Below are 20,506 nucleotides of genomic sequence, written 5' to 3'. Positions count from 1 at the left end.
GCCCTCTGACGGCGCGTCAGCAGGACGCCGCCTGCCCTGGTGGGTGGAGGCTGTGAGAGGCTCCTCTTCTGGCTCAGGATCCGCAGGATGTCAAACTCTCAGCTGTTTACTCTTTGTGCAAACGTGAGAGGCGTGAAGCGGACGGCTTTGTGTTGCTCTGGCTGTTGTTGTTGTGTTTTTGAAGGTTGTTGTTGCTCATGTGAAGCGTGAGCGTCTTCAGGGATCTACAGACTGCAGGCTTCTTCTGATGGAGACAACATGCTGACGTGCTTTGTGTGCTACTGTGTGATGTGTGAAGTAATGTGTGTGACACCCCCTGTTACACAACGTGTCCAGGCTCTGACTCTCACACTGAGGTGCGTTCAGTGGCAGTGGGACGACTGTCGCTCTGCATTTTGGTCTCATGTTTTCATTTCTGCTGCACTCTGCTGCCCTCTGCTGGTCTCTTAGTGGCTTCTCTTCATCTCTCAAACGTTATAAGCAGCATATATGCATTTAATACACTGCTCATTATGCACATACAAGTTTTTTGTCAGCATCTCTGATTCAACCCGCTCTTACATGAGAGTAAAATGCATTTTGATGATATAAATACTCTTTATGGATTAGCACTGACCTCACATCTGCAGGATATTAAATGCTATAATAGTGCCTATAATGCTAAAAAAGTGGCAGCAATGTTTCTTTATATTAATATTTCTGTGATTTTTTTGTTTGTTTTGTTTTTGTGAATGAGCAGAAAACCTTTAAAACCCTCCTTTTCTTCGCAGCCAGAGCGCTGGGAGTTATCAGGAGTTTATTTTTTAACTGTTTGGTGGCTTTTTAAAATTTAACTCATCTGCTGATTCAGCTGATTTCCCGCGTCTTTTTCCCCCCCACTGAGTGTTCAGTGTCTGAAAACCTCGTGCACCTCGATAACAATCACTTACTCTGGAACAAAACAGCTAAATATTTTAAATCAAGCGTTTATATTTTGATGAAAATGCATATTCGATATTTAAGATGAACTATTTTGAAAAAAAAAGCCGTTTAACGTTTTTCAGGTGATTGATTATCGAATAAAGTTTGTCACGTGCAAATGTTTCCTGACTCCATCCATCTGAGATAGATAAACAAAGCGCGGGCACGTTACGTTCTCACGTCATGAGTGAATCCACTATACGTGCGCGCAAGAACTATTGTTGCTTTCACGTCCTCCAACTAAAGTCGGATTTTTTATCAGTGGTTTATATTAAAGGGAATTTTCACACAATATATTAATGTGAAATAAAGATAAGTTTAGGGTTAAAAGGTCTCTATATTGTTTTTATTCTGCACGTTGATACTCGGGAATCCGTAATTCAGCTACAGGAAGTTCCTGCCTTTGAAACACGACCGCTTTAAGTCGCTGGAGACTGATATCCCACACTTCCGTTGGTACTTGAACGCAGCATCGACGGCGCGCTCCCCGGACTGCTCCGTGGAGCTGTCAGTTGCAGATAGCGGGACGCTGAACGCGTGATCCGGAGTCTGTCGGAACAGAAACGTCTTCGTTCACGGAAAACTAGATTTAGTCTTTTTTTGAAATACGAACATTTACGAGTTGTCTGCAACTTGCTGCACTTTAGTGACGGTCCTGGTTCCGCCGCTCAGCGCCGCTCTGCCATGATGCACGGGTTAGCTAGCTAACGTTAGCTGTGGAGCTAGCATCCAGTGTTTTGGGGGAGAAAGTAGCGGAGTCCGTGATCCTCCTCTCGGCTGTGGGAGTCTTTAAACCCGGGATTAGACATGGAGAAAATGAAGCAGCTGTACCACTACCTCCGAGACCCGCACCTCGTCGCCCGCTTCCAGCAAATTTGCGGGGTACGGGGGACGTTTTCCAGAACGGGCACGGAGACCTCTGGTTGCAGCAGCCAGGCAGCGGACCGGAGTCACACGCACAACAACGGGGCATGCCATCAGCACGGATCCGGGGACACTGAGAGCGACATGGGGTCTGGGGAAGGAGGGAAAGTACAAACACGAGCAGCGGGGGCTCGAAAGAGGAAGACGGATTGTAACGTTGCGAAAAAGCCCACGGAGGGAAGTGAAGCGTCCCCCCAGAACGGAGCAGCGGTGTCCGCGGCCACCGCCGGGGGAGACACCGCAGGTCAGCTCGGTCGCAGCGGGGCAGGACCGGACCCCACAGCGGAGCGGGACGACGGCAGTCCCCCACGGAGCAGCACGGTGAAGCCCCTCCGCAAGAACTCCCTAACGGGCGACGCCGGGCAGGAGTTCCTGATCGAGAACCGGTTCCTGTTCTACCTGTTCACCTTCGGAACCGAGCTGGGCAACGAGCTCTTCTACATCACCTTCTTCCCGTTCGTCATGTGGACCGTGGACGCCTTCGTGGGCCGCCGGCTGATCATGGTGTGGGTCTGGGTCATGTACCTGGGCCAGTGCACCAAGGATGTGATCGGCTGGTCCCGGCCCGCCTCACCGCCGGTGGTCAAGGTGGAGATGTTTTACAACTCCGAGTACAGCATGCCGTCCACGCACGCCATGTCCGGAACCGCCATCCCCTTCTCCCTGTTCTTCATGACTCTGGGCCGCTGGGAGGTAAAGTACCGGTACACCCGAACACAGCAGGGCATGAGGAGAGGTGGGCAGGAGACACGTCCCCCCATGTCCACCAACAGAGCTTTACATTTATTGTAAAATTAAACATCACAATTTTCAAAATATTTAATTTTGCAAGTCTTGCAATTCTCAGGGACACTTTCTAATTACTTAGAAGTTAATTACTTGTTAATTAACTAGTTAAGTAAAGTTAATTACTTGTTAATTAACTAGTTAAGTAAAGTTAATTACTTGTTAAACTTAATTACTTGTTAATTAATTAGTTAAGTAAAGTTAATTACTTGTTAATTAACTAGTTAAGTAAAGTTAATTAACAAGTAATTCACCACATTTCAACAATTTTGGAACAAAAGTTAAGATGTGGTTGTTTGCTCATCAAAAAACAAAATACATTTCAGTGTTTTTTTTTGGAGAAAGGGACTTAATTGATCACAGGGTCCGGTCAGCTGATCCATTATTTTTCTGATAATGATTATCACTTAATGATTACATGACCGTGTGTCATCTGCTTGGTAGGTTCTGGCACTTTGGGGTCTGTTAATGTCTGAGGAACAGACCGTTGCTATGGAAACGGTTCTGATAAATAAGTCGGGTATATATTTTACTCATCAGGATGCTAACTTGGGCAGCACAGTCAGTTATTTTTCAGGACACTTCCACAAATGTTCACAGCAAACATGGAACTAGCGTGCGTGCTACATGTGTCCTGTTATCATCAGTGATGCATGTTGCTCTGATGGTAACAGGGGATGGAGCTCTGGATGAACATGCACATCTGTAGACTTGTGTGCTTCAGCTTTGATTGGATGTCAGACCTGTCAATCTAAATATAAATGATCACCATCTTTGCTTCCTCCTCTCTATGTATCAACACCAGAGACCTAGTGCCAGCTCCTGTTATGAGATCACTGAGACTTTGCTCTCTGAAGTCACTCGTCTGTCACTGCTTCATTAACATTTAATGATCGGTCGGCTGGTGGATACAGTGACAGCAGCCGGCGCTGAGCACACTTATTGACTTTGTACTGTGTGTACTACAGTGAAGTCGAGCTCAGTGTGGGCTCAACGGGACTAAAAGTCTACAAACAAACAAACAAACAAACCAGCAGAGGCTGTAATGTCCTCTGACTTCTGAAAATCTAGTCAAGGCTCGGTGTGCTTCATGATTTTATTCTCTTTCTTTTCTTTCTGCACTCACAGCATATGTGACCATTCCGGTATCCGGCATCATTAATAAGTCCATACAGAAGTTTAAATCCCTGAAACAACGTCCATGCAGGAATTCTGTTTGAACAAGCCTCTGTCTGTTTCTCTTTTCTTCCTCTCTTCCTATTCACTCAGGAGGAACAACACTGCATTGTGTCCAGTCTGTCAAAACCAACACAGGGTCTGTGATAGTCCACTTCTATTGTCTTACTGCGTCCACACAGAGAGGGACACGGTCAGTGGACGGCAGAGAGGCCAGAGAGACGGCTCCACCAGAGTGACGTTAGTTTGTAAAAAGTTAGTCAGCAGAAAATGACCAAACTCAACTGAGACGTTAGAGGAAGTGATGATCGGTCGTTGTCGCTCATGTGACACGCAGTTCCTCATTATTGATTACAGTGTGCACAAGGGAGAGGCACCTCTGAAATGATCGGCCTGACGTGACAGTGACGTCTTCAGCTGGACGTGTTGGAAAGGCAGAGTTCTGTTTGTTACCCACAGCAGTAGGTCCGGGTTTCTGTCTCAAGACTCGGACCTTTGCTCTCATTGTTTCCAGCCTCTTTGTTACATCTTAAAAGTTCCAGTTTCTTCTGATGTTTGTTTCCAGTAGTGGCGCCTCAGCGTCGGCTCCTCCCGGAGTCCTGACATGTTTAATATGTAGCGTAGCATTCGCCAAATGACGTCAATGTGACACTGGAAAAAACATGGTGGCGTGCTCAGCTAAACACAGTGTATCACAGAGTTTATAACACATTGCACATGTGACACCTGTGGAAATGTCTAATCTGGAGTTGTCACAGCATAGTGTTTGCTAATGATGGCTCCGGTGCATTTATTCGCATTCATCTGTCTTTGTAAGGGGTTGTCGCTCACAGAAGCTACTGTAGAGCTTCTAAAATGTCAGGATTTGATGGTATATTTAACTCAAAATGAACTAACTAGCAGGCAGGTTCACATAGGACTAACTGGCAGACAAGCTGGTAATAATACTTGTGTGTGTGTGTGTGTGTGTGGTTGGAAAACAGGCACAGCCACTGTGAATTGTTAAATAAGATCTCCATGTTTTTAAAGTTTGAATCACAGCAGACTAGAGGCTGGATTGATTTATGACACCCTTCGGCCCTGTCTGCTTGACCCAAGGCATGAGATAACAGAGCCAATCCCTGACCTTCAAGTGTGCACGTCTGAGATAAGGCTGATTTAGTGTTGCTATCTCTGCTTTCACAACAAGTCTGCCTCTTCCTCAGCCTAAATGTAGAAATGTAGTTAAACCTGGTTCAGAGCGACCTCCATTTATTTCTGAAAACAGCTTGTGTGGACCAGCAGATGGATGCAGACTGAACCACGTCTCTCATTCTGTCTCATACTGGACTCCTCGGCTGTGTGATGAGTTTGAAGCAGGACTGCTGGACTTGTTAGAGGTCTTTAAAGAGGTTTCACTGATCCTCCATGCAGCCTCTTCACTTCTGTTATTATTAAATAGTTCAAATTAAATAGTTCCTAGGTGGATCCCTGTGAAGTGATCCCTGTAAATGGCCTAATCTTAATTCATACCAGCCTTGTTTCCAGTCTGGCTCACGCCTTCAGTGTTGCCAGGAGACAGTGGCGGTGAAACTTAACGATCACTGTCAAAGGATGATTGTAGTTTCACCTTGACGTATTTCTGACTTGGTACTTTCCTCCTTCTGTGGAGACTCAGGGAACACATGCACTTTCATTTTAGAAGTTACAAAGATGGCCGGTTGTTTCCGTTCAGTCAGACTCTGAGATGTTTTGTGCAGCTGTCTTCGGACTTAATTGAACCGTTGGACAGCTAGGTCTTCAGACCTAAATCTCCATACTCTGCCGTGTACACAGTTCAGTTCCGCCCTCTGAGCAGAGGAGGATGTTGGAGCTCTCGAGGAAGAGGAAGCTGTTGTCCTGCACGTCCCATTGTACGGCGCTGTAGCTGTTTCTTGCTGCTGGATTGTCGGAGCAAAGCTGGAATGTTTGGATGTGGAAGGGCTGCAGTGAGGCGGTCCTCCTCCCATCCCACAGCTCAGACAGTAACCAGACCCACATGTCTTTCTGATGGAAGATACTGGTAAGAGGATGGAAAAGAGCAACTGGAGAAGAAGACAGGAAAGACCAGATGGTAGCTGAGAGGAGATGAGACGAGACTGTAGAGGGCCAGAGATGGAGGGAGCCCAGTGGAGGAGCAGGGAGTCATGCAGACTGTAGGGAGCAGAGAGAGGACGACAGGGTGGGGGTCTGAGCTGATGGAGCTGAGTGATGGAAAGTAAAGGTGATATAAGAACATAAACATTCTGTAGAGCCAGAACAGAAAACAACTCGGTAAACAGGCTTTGTGTGGGACTTCCTGTTGGAGCGGGAACAGTAGGTGGGCTCTTCCTGCGAGCATGAATGACTTTAGCAGCATGCAGCAGGACTCCAGCCTCCAGGTTTACATTGTGCTTTTACAGCCACCTTCGATCCTGTTTTTAATGCTACGCTAACATGAAACGTACACAGTGCAGTTCCTTCAGTGTCCACTAGAGGCTGAGTCCAAAAGTTAGTCAGTCCCCACTGACCTCCATGTTAAACAAATACATGTACAGTAGAAATAAACGTGTTTACAGCTCGGTGCAACAAATGTCATCCTGACCGACAGGTGGTGCAGAGATCTGGATTAAAAGGGAGTCAGGCAGGTCTGATGCTGCCTTCCTGCAGCCTTTTTAATACAAAGAATTAGTCTCTGTGGGTCTGGGTGGCGTTTTCAGGGGGCCGTACCAACTATATACACCTAATCTGGATGCATTCAGAAAGACGTACTGTACAACCAATCAGAGAAATGAAGTGTCAACAAAAGACATCCAACATGCTGTGGAGTCGCTACACCACTGATTGTTGTTGGTTTTATTGTGAAAATCCAAGGTGCCATGAGGAAAACAAGCCCGTCACAGCTCATTTTTGTGTCAGTTGTTTATGAATTAACACGGTTTAATATGTCCTAAAGTCTTGGTCCGCATTTGTTCAGAGTTTCTGCCTTGTTGACACTTTGTTCTGCAGATGTGTGATGTTTTGTCGTTTCTGAACCGACCGCTCTGTAAATAGGTTCATGAGTAATTAGGTCAAAGTTTGGTCCTTATCTGTGGTGGCACAGGGTTTAAACATAAAGGGGGGTGTTCACAACTCACAGCCTCTAAACAGGTTACTTTACATATTGGCTGTGTTGCAAAGTCAAACACAACACACCCTGGGGTCTGTGCGCTCTGTGTGTGAATGTGTGCGTTTGCAGAGAACCACAAGCCACACCAAAAGCGCAGCATGTCCATGAAACTTTGTACGAGGAGACCACAGCGGTCACAGCCGCAAGGCCAGAGCGTGTGACACACACACACACACACTGCACTGACCTTGTTTTCCACAGAGGTCTCAGGGTTCATAAATGACCCTTTGAGGTGAAGTCAGTGGTTAAAGACACATCAGTAGGTCAGTTCTTCACCCAGGCAGGAAAAACCCTGAAGTGTGTCACAGACAGTATGTGGACAAAAGCATGTGGACGCCCAGCCCCTCCATGTGTCTGGTTCCTGTCCAAGGGTGCTGAGGTCAGTGAGCAGGTGGCTTTGAGGTCCGGACAGACAAGTTCATTCACAGCAACCTGTGAGGATCATTTCTATCACACTATCTATCTTCACATCTAAATCCTCATCATCTGCTCTAAAGCTGCAGCAGTGCTCAATGAATGGAAGTTTGAACAGTTAGTCTGGAAACAGGAACATTTCCATCAAATGTCAGAATACATTTACAACTAAAAACCAAAGCCCATTTACTTTTGGTCACTTACAGAATCATTAATTTAAACTGAAGCTTGCAGCTTACCAAAAATGGCATTCAGGGGTGAGAGTGGGAGTCTGCATCACGTGTAGTCTCACAGCTCTGATCGCTGGCCTCGTGGTCATGTGACCCAGAACTCCTTCACGCATTAGAAAACAAATAATCTGAGTCACATGAGGGGAGAACAGCAGCAGTGTGAACTCTGCTTAAGCAACATTATATTGAATTTTAACCAGTTATCGTGCTTTGTCTGAAAACTTCATGCGTCCTAGTGTGGCTGATTGATACAGATCACCTCGCCTGGCCTCTCCTCCTCCTCCTCTCTGCTGCACCAAGCACCTCTGATAAGGAAACAGCAGATTTGCTGAAATATTTATGGAGGTCATTCTAGTGGACATTAGCAGATAATCGTATCTCATTTCATGGAGGATTGTTACACCACACACGTGCAGGAATATAAGTCAGAGATTTATTGACCATGTTACATAATGTAATGTACAGATAAAGGACAGATTATATTTTATTTAATGTGTCACGGCGCCTCTGATCAGACACGTGTCGAGTGCATTCCGACATTTTTGTGACCTCGATCTCCTCTCACCTCCCTCCACAGTACCCCGTCACACTGGGCTTCAGCCTGGCCCTCTGCTGGTGTCTGCTCGTCTGTTCCAGCCGGATCTACATGGGAATGCACTCAGTCCTGGTGAGTGTAATCTTTCTCTTTATGATAGGCGACCCACGTGAGGATAAGCAGCGCTCCAGCTCCAGAACGGGGCTGGTGTCAGGTTTTAGCGTCACACACATGACAGCACACAGGTGCTAAAGGTGTTTTGCAGGTAATCGGTGCTGGCTTTGCCTTTGTTGTGGCTGAGGTTGCCTCTATGGCCACATCAGGGCTGTTTGAGGGCTGCACAAGTCATATGTGACTTTTTTTAAGATGGCGACAGCAGCATGTTGTGACAGCTGATGATGTCAAGAATCTTCCAAAGCCCAGGCAGCTGCGTTTCTGTGTTCTGATGTCATGCCTCCGAAGGCCGCGCCCTTTGAAGGATGCTGCCTCTGAGTTGAAAAACCCAGAGGCAGAGACCCAAACCAGAGCTGGAAGATACCAAACTATGACTATTATCAGTCTGTTAACCCTTATGTGCCTCTTAAAGTGGCTTCAAGTACCATCAGAGAAAGGCGAAGACAAAAAAAAAACCAAAGCAAAATGTACGAAACAGCTGGAAAATATATTTCAGGTGAGCTCAGAGAAACGTTCCTCATGAAAACAGACACTGTGGCTCCAGGTGGAGGAACAATAACCATCATATTTCTGAATGAACCTGGGCATTCAAAGCTCCTCATACACTGTAATTAGTGTTCAGGGCGCGTAACAGGAAACCTTTCAATGCATCGATTTTAAGAAGGTGTAATCTGAACTTTAGTCTCCGAACAAAAGCACCAAAATACGGAGGAACGAGCCCGAGTGAAGCTCGGCCGGCTGGGCGAGCCGCCGCGCTCCTGCTCAGTGTCATGTGGCCGCCGGTATCAGCTGTTCGCTGATATGACTTCATAGTTATCTGAGTGTCAGTCCAGGCATTCAGCCCGCACAGGGACCAAAGTCTTACTGAGACCTTCAGTACTTCGTTGTTGTCAGATCCCATCTCTCTCTCTCCCTTTATTTTTAGTTGTGAGCCAAGCCTGTTTGTGTCTGTTAACCCCGTCAGCGACATGCTTAGGCTTGTGTCTGTTTCTGCTGTATTGTGGGTGGTTAAGACCATAAACGCTGAGCATTCGTAGCAGATTGAGAAATATTTGTACCTGCAAAAACTTGCTGCTCCATCTTTTGTCTGCTGCTCTTACATTAGCAGCACTGGGCGGGGGCAGCTTCCTGTGCTGCCCTGCAGCAGGTACTGTATTCTCAGTGTGAGCCTGTAAAAAGGACTGGTGGAGCACAAGCTACCCGCCCACCTCCGCTTCATCCAGGCTCCACCTCGTATTTGAGTTACCTGAGTGGTTTTTGATGCTGCCAAGAAAGAAAAGGCCAGAGCCTCCCCTGAGACTCGGCACTGTTCGTCCATCCTTATTTAGGGTCTACAAGCTGTCCCAGGTCTTTTGAAGGTGTTGCTCCATAACCCTTAAGGCTGCTTGTGTTGCCTAGCAACTAATAATCAACCTAATTCCCTAACATTGAAGCATTTGTTCAGTTGTTGGAGTGTGGTGTGGTGAATCCCGGAATATGTTGGGTCGTGAAGGATCTGCGTGATGCATCCTTAATGACCAGAATCATGATCTGCTTCCTTCAAAGGACGCAGCCGGCGTCAGCGTGTTGTTAAATTAGACAGTTTGAGTTTTAGAGGATTTCCTTTGTGTTTCACCAGCACAAAGCTCTGACCTCTACAGTCACCCAGCACACATGGAAACTGCAGATGATACTTTTAGAAGTTTACTACACGGCTGTCAGCAGCCAGTGATACCCACTCCACTGAATCCTGGGCGTCTTTGATCCTCGAAGATCCATCCGTTTGATTCCTCCAGAGAAAAGACGGTCAGGTCTGCAGCAGTAGAAGGAAATTCCAAACACTCCTGGATGGTCATAAAACGGGGTTCAAGAATGTGGACTTAGTCTGAGTACTAATATCTCATCTTTGGGCAGAAACTTCTCCGCAGATGTTTGCCTGGTTTCTTCTGTCCACACGTCGGTCACATTAACGTCGTCATGGGTTAATATCCCTCACTGGTAAATGATGTCAGCCTCGGTGCGTTGTTAGGGTTGGGCTGTCTGTCGCCGGGGCAACAGTCTCCGTGGTCGTGCCTGTGTCAGTGATGGATGGCTGGTGTGGGACGGGCAGACATTACAGCTCACTGGCCGTCCTCCCAAACAAACTCAGAAGGTAATCCCACATCATAGACTCTCTTTAAGGGCCTTTTGTGGCTGCCCGCAGGTGGTGTCGCGGTCAAGACCTCCACCTCAGGAACCACAGGCACATCTGCCTGCTTAACATCTCGTTAGAAGTCTCATTTTGCTCCTCAAATAAACAAGGCCTGACCCAGAAGGATAATTAATTCAGCAGTTAATCAAATTTACTGCTCAGAGTGCAAATTACAGGAACCAGGCCCGAGTCATCCTGGAGGACGTGAGGCAGCCCTGATTTTTAGTTTTTCTAGCATGTAACCAGATTAAAGAGCATCTCAGATCCCTCGCGGCACCACGGCCGACTGCTTTAAATCCACAGTTTGTTTAATGAGTAACCGTGCTTTGCCTGGGAGAGAGTTCATTACTGTGATTATGGTTTTGACCGTGAAACGGCGCTCCATATCTAAATAAATAACAATCCCAGGAGTCACTTTGACTTTATGTTACATGTGCTCAGGTTATTTAACTTGATTTCTCTCAGAAACGTTCAGGTCCAGACCTCAGACCTCCATCGGCTGCAGCAGAGCTCGTTTCCACCTGATAACCCGCAGTCAGTCAGGACGTGTCGGGACTGTTGTGTTTCAGGGAGTGGAGCGCGACCACATGGCAAGCCATTAAAGGTCTGCCGGTCCAGGCCCGCAGGGCTCCTAATGTGTTCTGGAAGTCATCACACCCAGAGAAACTACTTCCTCCCCCTTTGTTCTGCAGGAAGAGAGCTCGGAGACAGAAAGCTGTCCGGCTGCCAATGGTGTTGTTGACATCTGTGAACGTTTAGACAGACTTTCACTCAGCAGGGTTTTTACATCAGTTCATCTCAGTTGGAGTCCAGTTTATTTCACGGCTTGTTGCACCACAGGACTTAAAGGACACGCACCGATCCTAAGCTCATAAGATCAAACAAAAACCTTACAACATAATATTTCCCCAAATCTGCACCTCAAATGTGCTGCTTACACTCAAGGTGGGTTGGCACATGTACCACAGTGTTTTTGATGAAAACGACTTCGTCTCCTTGGTCCTTAATGTACAGTAACATAATGGCTGCTGATGCCTGCCTCCATTAAGTCATTAAGGACTGTAGATGAGCAGCAGGCAGCAGTTACGTGTAGTCTTGCTTTTTAGCGGTTTTGCCAACAGCCAGGCCACCCATCCTGACAGCAGGATCCCTCGTTTGTGTTGGTAGTTACGTACTTCAGGTTGAACCAGCTCCCAAATGTACCACGCTGTTCCCTCAGGGCGCCGGGGCCACCCGCTCGTCGTCCTCTCTCCGGACGTTTTTAGCTCAGACAGCACATTGTTTCTGAGCTCCCTCTACTTTTTTTTGTCGGTGGAGGAGAAAATTAGAGGCAGCTGAAAGCTCTCAGTCTTTCACTCTGTGTGTGTCATTAAGGCAGAGGGCTGATAACAGTTTGCAGCGGCAGCAGTAAAGCGATAAACCTTCTCAGAGGTTTTCCTGTCGGTTATCTCGCTGCTTAGTCGCCTTTAAACTGGGAAATTTGGTGTTGTAACTCCGACACGAGTTTCTGCGATGCTGACTCTGGCGCTCAGAGTTCAGCGCGAGTTAATAACTAACTGTTACACACACAGCAACGTGTATTTAAGCAGCCAAATGGATATTTAAACTCTGGCAGAAACTTGCTGGAGTGTGACCGACCTGCAGAGCGTTTGCAGGGCGGACGGAGAACAGTGTGATGTTACACAAACCTGACGGAGCTCTTTCCTCCAGGGAGAGTAAATACCGTGCACACCCACATCAACACAATGAGGTAGTGAGACATGTCTGCACAGCAGTGATGAAAGTCAGCCATATTTAATAATGTTAACAAAAGCACCCAGTGCTAACACCAGCAGTCAGGAGGACGAGTTCCTGTTGTGATACATGAAGGTCTGAAGGTGGCAGGAAGCCAGCTGTCCGTTTACTGCTGCCATCAGTAAATAAGCAGTTTGAGTTCAGGGCCATGTGATGCTCTCTGACTTCTTCTTCTTCCTGTTTCCTGTCTACAATCTTTCACTTCCTGTGTCCATCACAAGGAAATGCACCAATAAACATGTGCTCAGCAGATGGGCTCATAAAGAAGGTCCACTGTCCACGTTTATTATGCAGGAAGAAGAAGAGGAGGAGGAAGTTCAGTGTGCTGCCATGTTACACAACATGATAATCAGGGTCAGGATCTTTCAACCTGCAAGATAATAAAAGAGGCACCGCAGCTGTGACAGGTTCTGCATGTCTCAGAGATAAAGCGTTCACACTAAAAGACTCAGGAAAAGTCCTGTCCTCCTCAGCAGCCAGCAGGACGCCATGATGGAGTCACTGTGAGCAGCAGTCACATGACCTGCACTCAGAGAGTCTCTGTCTGACCTGCAGCTTTCTGCAGCTGATATGACTGAAAACTGGAGGCTGTAAAAATGTGAACAGTATAATATCAGTATCGCGTGGAGCTCCGTGGTTGTGTCGGCTTGTAGCCATGATGGTGCTGTTTCTGTAGAGGTTTATGTTGCAGTGAGCACTGAGAACACACACTGAACACGCGAGGAGACACACACATCCAGGCTTTCAGTTCAAATACATATTAAAACAAACCCTAAACTGTCCCTGCACCCTCTCTGTTTCTGTCTTTCCTTCAGGACGTCATGGCCGGCGTCCTGTACAGCGCCCTGATCCTGCTCTTCTTCCTGCCGGCCCTGGACCTCATCGATGGCTTCAACCTGACCTGCCGCTACGCTCCGCTCATCATCATCTCGCTCCACCTGGGCCTCGGCCTCTTCTCCTTCACCCTCGACACGTGGAGTACCTCTCGTGGGGACACCGCTCAGATCCTGGGCACCGGCGCCGGCGTGGCCCTGGCGTCCCACGTCAACCACCTCCTGGGCCTGATGCCGGACCCGACGCCGGAGCAGCTCCCCTTCACGATGCCGGCTTTCACCGCCGGGCTGGTGGGCACCGCCATGCTGCGGTTAGTGCTCGGAGTTCTGGTGCTGATGGCCACACGGGCGGTGATGAAGGCCGTCACCATCCCGCTGGTGTGCCGGGTGTTTGGCGTTCCCAGCGATGATGTGAGGAAGGCCCGACAGCACATGGAGGTGGAGCTGCCCTACCGCTACATCGTCTACGGGGCGGTGGGCTTCAACGTGCTCTTCCTGGTGCCGCTGCTCTTCAGCTACTCGCCGCTCTCCTGATTGGCTGGAGGTGACGTGGCGCTGCAGATGCTAAATGCCGATCTGGATGCAGAGTTTCATCAGATGTGTAGTTTGTCTCGGTTCAGGTTAGCTTCACAGACTCATAAATCAGAAGCAGCCAGAAAAAGTTTAGAAAATCGGCCCCGACTGTTTCGAGTTCGACCTGTGGTGAGTGATCTGTTCTTTATTTAAAAAATATAATCAGACGTCGGACTCTTCCAGAGCTGAACATCCACTCCTTGATTCATTTTAAAGACTCGATAACGCAGCTGACGAGCACTGATCGATCCCCATAGATCCAGTCACCAGATTTTATTAGTAGTCAGATGATGAAATCAGGTTTAACCCCTCAATGATCTGAGTGGGTCTGTGTATGGATGCCTGTTATTCTTAACTTCTGGTCCTCCTCAGAGCAATAAGAAGATTTTTTTTTTTTTTTACAATTCCTGGTGCAGAAAAGGTTCATCTTTGACCTTTGACCCCCCCTGTGGACTGAACACCACTTTTCTCCTAAAGGGCTCCTCCCACTGTTTCTTCACTCAGACTGTTATCCATCTGATTTCTGACTGACTGAAAAAAAGCAACGATCAGGCACATACCGTACGATCCGGCAGGAAGGAAGCGCCGCTTTGTTTGGGAAACGTACAGAAAGGTTGTTCTGTGGATGATGATGGGACTGAAAACACTGTAAACTGACTTCCTGTCAGACACGGATGTGATGCATCCACTTCCTGTGTAGATGGGGGGGGGGGGGGGGGGGGGGGCGGAGCTTATGCTGCTGTTAGGAAGGAAGACGTCAGTGTGGGTCACTGATGGTTCAGTAATAGGTTAAAATAAGTTCATGAAGTTTTAAAAAGAAGGTAAATCAGACTGAAGTCAAAATATTTTGGAAAAAAAAGAAGTGAAATTGTAAAATTATGATATTTAAAAGATAGAAAATGTAAACGATAATGTACATTTAAAATGTTGCTAATTTTCAAGCATAAAATTTCACATTTTTCAACAATTTTCTAAAAATATTTTGCCTAAAATCACAGCTTAATTTAAAAAGGTTGCAACTGTTTTTTAAATGAGTTTTTTTTTTCTCAAAATGCACATTTGACCTTCGTCCCAACATGTTTCCCAGCAGCACTGTGACTAAACAGACACATCATGAAGTACTGTAGCTCACATGGTCCAACGGCAGCAATAAAGTTCAGCTTACAGGAAGACATGAATGAAGTTTTTTTAATTAAAGGACCAGTCTGTTAGATTTTTGTGACATCTAGTGATGTTTATTTTACACAGCATCAGATACAGTTTAACTGAAAACTGTGAAATATTAGATATTGTGAAAGACTTCCTGTTGCAAAAGTGAACAAGGGAGGAAGGAAATCACAAAGTGCGTCCAGTTATCAGAAAGTAAACGTGTTTAATGCGACTTCCTCCCCCTCGTCCTCCCCATTGAAACCAGACCTTACCCTGAAACTGGACCAGCGCCGCTGCTGCCGCCGCTGCTGCTGCAGTGAGCGATGCTCAGTGATCTCCATCAGGCAGAGAGTAGAGAAATATTTACTTATTTATCATTTTGTATTTCCAAGTGATTGAAACTGGCGGTGTTTGTGTATGTGGCGCCCTCTTGTGGTCAAGTGTAAAACGTTCGGGTCAGGATGGGACACTACTGTAGGCAGGGAAATGGCCATGAACGCCTGATCTGCTCCATATTTATTGATATCGTAGGAGTTTGTGTCTCCATGTTCGGGATGTTAATGTAAAGATTTCACATTTCGAATGAAATGGCACCACAGCCACTGTCCAGCTCCTCCAGCAACCTTTCAATAACAAAGGTTGCTCAGATTTCCCACGCTGTCAGGTGTAAATGAAGGTCACTGAGCATCTCTGCGGCGGTAACATCTGGAGCGTCAGACCTCTGTGGCTCTGCCAGAGGGCACGCTCAGGAGGAGAAGCAAACTTTAGTCTTAACTTTGCGCCATGTTGTCGTTTTAAGCGGTACTGTCCTAAAAATGAAAGCACTGTTCCCAGAATGCACTGTTCCTCCTCCGAGCTGGGCCCACAGCTCTCACTTCCTGTGGCCTTGTTTCTGTCTGTCGTTTGTGAAAAGAGAAAGAGATCCACTAATAAGGAGCCCGAACGTCTGGACTCGCTGTGGCGAAGACGATGTTTTCTGCGTTTTTTTATGTCGGATTGGATTAAAACGCCACTTTTGTTGATGTCATTGAGACAGAGCAGAGCTGTTAGAAGACGTTTGTACGTCACTCAGTGAGTTGTGGTAAAATCTTTGAGGAGGTAACTTGTGGTTTGGTCATGCACAGATGTGTGTCTCGATGTCCTCTTCCCTCTCTGTAGACCAAATGACCTGCAGCCTCCCCTCAGTGCCTTCACGTTCATTCAGGAAGATTTTTAAGGCTCCTCTCTCTCTCTGCATCCTGCTGCCTTTTGCACTTTGTAGCTTCGTGCGTGTTTCTTCCATCGCTGCCTTCGTTTGAGGTGGAAACACGTGACTTCCTGATTTATTTAGTTTTTAAACCCGTTGGCTTCACAGTTGTGACGAGTTCATTCCGAAACCCGAGGCGACAGGGCGTGGAGTCCGCCTTCCACCCTGTGACGGAGCCCTTCCTGGCTTCAGTGTGGGACATCAGACGACCTTTTATGCAGTTTCACAGTATTTTTATATCAGTGGGATTTTATTGAATCAAAATGAGGCTCTTGTTTCTGTTTGTGTGAAATTAACTGAAATAAAATGATTATAAAATCACGTGCTGGTCATTCGTGTCCCCTCACTTTGAACTACAGGCTGTGTTTGTAGAAATGCTGCTTCACAGACTCTCTGATGTTTCTGTGAGTGATGTCTGAAGTGCAGCTGCTTCGGCCAGAAGCAGGAACAGCTGTGAAAACACGAAGCATCACAAACCTCCGTGCAGTGTTTGTGTGTTTTTGTCTGCCCCTGCACAGCTCCTCAGACCGCTGATTCCAGCCTGAGCAGAATCAGTGGAGCCTCTGACGTGAGCGGATTATTACTGTCTGATGGTCGAGCGTCGTCTCCCCTCCACACACGTTTATGTGGCGTTTCAGCAGTTTTTTTCCACTTCGCTCGGCCAGAGCAGCCCGACTGCAGCAGCTGCTCCACATCAGACGAGTCTCTGAAAGACTGTGGACCCCAAAGAGACACCTGCTGCCAAGAGAAGGCCGGCTACAGCTGACAGGAAGCGCTTTGTGATGTAAGGTCTGTCAAATGACACAAAAAACAACAACTGGCACACAAATTCTGTACAGAATAAAAAAACCAAGAAGAAGAAACGTGTAAATTCAGAGAAAACATTTGAACAACCATATTGATAGGAAGGAGGCTGAACTAAGATCTAATCTGCAGCTGCTGCCACCTGCTGGACGGCATTGGACTCACACCTGAATGAAAGCTTTGAAAAAATCTAATGGATGTTTCCATGTTTATTATTATTTATTTTTAAATTAGAACTCATAAATCTATTCTGTGATACAAAGTACCCTATCCAAAGACAAATCATTTCCACATTTTTTATTTTTCTGAAATAATTATTTGAGGATTTCTTATGTTTTTTATATATGTTTATTTTTTCTCATTTTTTTTAGACTATTGATTTAAGAAAATAAACTCTTGTGGGCAACAAACAAGCCGTCCGCACCAGGCGGAACCGAGTTGTGAAGGGAAAAGTTCCGTCCGTGCAGTAAAGGCTGTGACGCAGAGTGCTTCCGCCGTGTTTTCAGCGTGAGCAGCGTGTTTACGGTTTTAGAGCATTTTATTCGATTTTAACATCATATTTCTTCGTATTATCAACAAAGTGGGACGCGGCGTTCTGTGTAAAATGGCGACCGACGTGTCACGATGATCGTTTGTTGTTCCTTCGTCTGTGGAAACTTGTAGCAGACAGGTGGGTTAGCTTAGCTTGAGCTACACGTTCCAATGATCCACACACGGCGGACGGACGCTGACAGACACCGCCGCTGCGCTCATGGCTCAGCCTGGCAGCACCCAGAGCCACAGTCCGTTCTGTGTTTGCTCGCGTTAATGTGCAAATAATCCTCAGTTAGCTTCTTCAGTTAGCTTCTTCAGTTAGCTTCTTCAGTTAGCTTCTTCAGTTAGCTTCTTCAGTTAGCTTCTTGTAGCTACAGGGTGCAGCACCCGAGGCTGCGCCGTTATACTGTGTTACCACCACACATTACACTGAATGTTATTATTCTGGGAGAAACGTGTAAGAATTGTTGATTAGTGCTGATCATTGGCAAATATATTAACTTATCAATGTGCTGATTGAATGTGGAATCACAGAGATGTGTCCTAATATTTATGTGTGTTCAAATATTTGAATGAAGTCTTGCTCAGACAGTCGTTTTTATAGTTGTCGCTGTGAAACTGCTTTAATTAATAAATTGAATCACTTTTATGGTCATGCCACTAAAATCTGGATTTATTACGCCTTTGATGCATCCAGATGTTCCTGCCACTGAGCACATGTGTAACAACAGTCAGCTGATCATATGTTTGATAAAACATGAGATTTAATTTAGATTTTGTTTCTTTGTGTGTCCTCAGGCCGACCTTCCATGGAGGCTTTGGAGGAGAAGCTCAGTGGTCTGTCCATCGTGCGGCGGTCCTGCCCCGAGGAGCCCACCTACCTGCTGGATGTGTCCCTGCAGCCGAGCGGCGGCCTGCTGGCGGTGTCCTGCTCCAACTTCACGGTGCACCTGCACAACAAGGACACGCTGAGCCAGGTGGGCGAGTACCGCGGCCACAGCGGGCCACTGTGCGGGGTCACGTTCGGCCACACCTCCTCTCACCTCCTGTACTCTGGGTCAGCTGATGGGACGGTGCGTGTCTGGGATACGCGGCGGCCCGGCACAGAGGCGGTCCAGGTGTTTAAGAGTGATCCGTCACACAGTTTCTGCAGCTTTGACACGAACTGCGGCGACTCGCTCCTCTGTGCCGGCACCGAGCAGCTGAACGACGAGGACAGCTTCCTGGTTTTCTGGGACTTGAGGAAGCCCGGCAGCGGGCTTCTCGGGGTCTATTCTGAGTCGCACAGTGATGACATCACACAGGTGCGCTTCCACCCCCGGGATAAAGACCGTCTGGCGTCTGGCTCCACAGACGGCCTGGTGAACGTCTTTGACCTGAGCCGGGGCTCGGAGGAGGACGCGCTGCTCGCCACCTGTAACAGCGACTCCTCGGCCGGCTGGGTGTGCTGGTCTGGACCGGAACACACACAGCTGCTGTGTCTCAGTCATGACGAGGGGCTGCACCTGTGGGACCTCGGCCAGCTGGACACAGACCAGCCGCTCACCATCTTCAGCACCCCCGACACCCGCAGCCTGACGCCGCTGGCCGATGGCGACGGCGTGGATTACCTGGTGGGGGGCCGGTGGCTTGAGGACGCCCAGAAGCTGCTGGTGGTGGGCGGGAAGAACAACGGAGATCTCCACCTGATGGAGTGCGACGCCAAAGGGCTCCGCCTCCTCAGGAGCCTGGAGGGTGGGCACACCTCCACGGTGCGCTGTTTCCTGTGGGATGTGGTGGCGGAGGCCCTGGTGACGGGGGGAGAGGATGCTCAACTGTTGCTATGGAAACCAGGAGGGGAGGAACTGACAACCAAGAAAAGGGAATCCATGAAAAGCGAATCGGCGCTGAAACTCAAAACAAGGCCGCATAAAAAACATGGCTGCCACAGAGAGAAGAAGGCGACGTAGACGAGGCTGCACAGACACATGAAACAACAACAAACAGCCATTTATTTATATATAAGTGAATATAAAAAATGATATCTTAAGTTTTAAGTTTGTTAGACTTCTGGCAGCTTAAAAACGTTTTTTTATCTTCACACTTTTACATGATGATGAGACAGAGGCGTGCAGAGAGGGGCTCTTCAATGCATTTTAGTTAGTAAGTCATTGTGGAAGTTATCAGGGTTTGTAATATGAAATATGAAAACAACTTTTGAATAAATATACTGAGACCATCTGAGTGTGTGACCTCCTTTATTCTACCTGGGATGAAGAGTCAGCCCTATTTGAGTTTTAATCTTACACATGTTTTATGTGTTTTTCCTCCTAAATTACATTTTAAATTTTTGTATTAAAATTCATATCTAATGTATTTTTTAATTTACATTTTTAATGTTATTTTTTATATTAATTTTTTAATATATTTTAAAAAATTTGCATTTGTTTTAATAAAAAAAAATTCAGAGATTTTTCTTGAAATTTCTTTATAATTTTTTTCTCGAACAACTCGTACGAGAATGTATGGTACGTGATTTTGATTTGGGACTGCAGACTCTGTAGCTCTGTGAGCTCGGGCTTGTGGATTTGTGGGAGTTTTCTCTTAAATTCTCTTAAACTTAAAACTTAGTGACTATTTTTGCTAAAATGTTATTTTCTTGAAATAAAGTAATACGATGCTTTTCTTATTTTTTAATTAATATGTGGCCCTTACACATTCGGCAGCATAAATTAATACATGAGTCTTCTGTTTTGTGTATTTTAATGTCTATAAATGTTGCAATTTTTTAACAAAATATTCATTAAAAAAAAAAAAAGTTTTTGTAAATATTGTAAATGTGGTCCAGAAAGCTGCAGAGTGAGGGGGGCACTTCGGTCACCTTTGACGCCCCCCTGAATGTGCGCCCGTGTCCGCGCTCGGTGCGTCCACAGCGGCGGACCCGGACCCTGTGAGCCTGTGTCCCGGTTATGTAAGAGTCCGCTGCTCCCCCCCCCCCCTGTGGTCCGTCCGCCCCGAACGCGGAGTGCTGGACGGCAAGAGTGCGGACAGGAGCAGGG

At 46.9% G+C, this 20,506-nt stretch overlaps 2 protein-coding genes across 2 annotated transcripts; both read left to right on the top strand.

Moving 5' to 3' along the window:
- The first annotated feature begins 1,467 nt into the window (after positions 1–1,467).
- LOC114427681 (sphingosine-1-phosphate phosphatase 1-like) lies at positions 1,468–16,451 on the top strand. The gene is made up of 3 exons (XM_028395866.1): positions 1,468–2,577; positions 8,234–8,323; positions 13,145–16,451. Exons 1-3 carry the CDS (start codon positions 1,768–1,770, stop codon positions 13,694–13,696), a joined length of 1,452 nt encoding a protein of 483 aa, XP_028251667.1. The 5' UTR covers positions 1,468–1,767; the 3' UTR covers positions 13,697–16,451.
- A 955-nt stretch (positions 16,452–17,406) lies between these two features.
- LOC114427577 (WD repeat-containing protein 89-like) lies at positions 17,407–19,688 on the top strand. Its single transcript, XM_028395720.1, has 2 exons — positions 17,407–17,604; positions 18,267–19,688. Exon 2 carries the CDS (start codon positions 18,278–18,280, stop codon positions 19,415–19,417), a length of 1,140 nt encoding a protein of 379 aa, XP_028251521.1. The 5' UTR covers positions 17,407–17,604; positions 18,267–18,277; the 3' UTR covers positions 19,418–19,688.
- The last annotated feature ends 818 nt before the right edge of the window (positions 19,689–20,506 follow it).

Source organism: Parambassis ranga, chromosome 22 (genome assembly GCF_900634625.1).
Source record: "Parambassis ranga chromosome 22, fParRan2.1, whole genome shotgun sequence".
NCBI classification, from domain to species: Eukaryota; Metazoa; Chordata; class Actinopteri; family Ambassidae; genus Parambassis; species Parambassis ranga.
Note: the sequence above shows the minus strand (reverse complement) of the source record. Positions and strands in the feature narration are given on the sequence as shown.

Bases quoted from the DNA above. Each gene is read 5' to 3' on its own strand.
- LOC114427681 (XM_028395866.1), top strand. From the start codon at position 1,768: ATGGAGAAAATGAAGCAGCTGTACCACTACCTCCGAGACCCGCACCTC. The intron at 2,578-8,233 runs GTAAAGTACCGG...CTCCCTCCACAG, and splicing joins TGACTCTGGGCCGCTGGGAG to TACCCCGTCACACTGGGCTT. The intron at 8,324-13,144 runs GTGAGTGTAATC...TCTTTCCTTCAG, and splicing joins TGGGAATGCACTCAGTCCTG to GACGTCATGGCCGGCGTCCT.
- LOC114427577 (XM_028395720.1), top strand. From the start codon at position 18,278: ATGGAGGCTTTGGAGGAGAAGCTCAGTGGTCTGTCCATCGTGCGGCGG.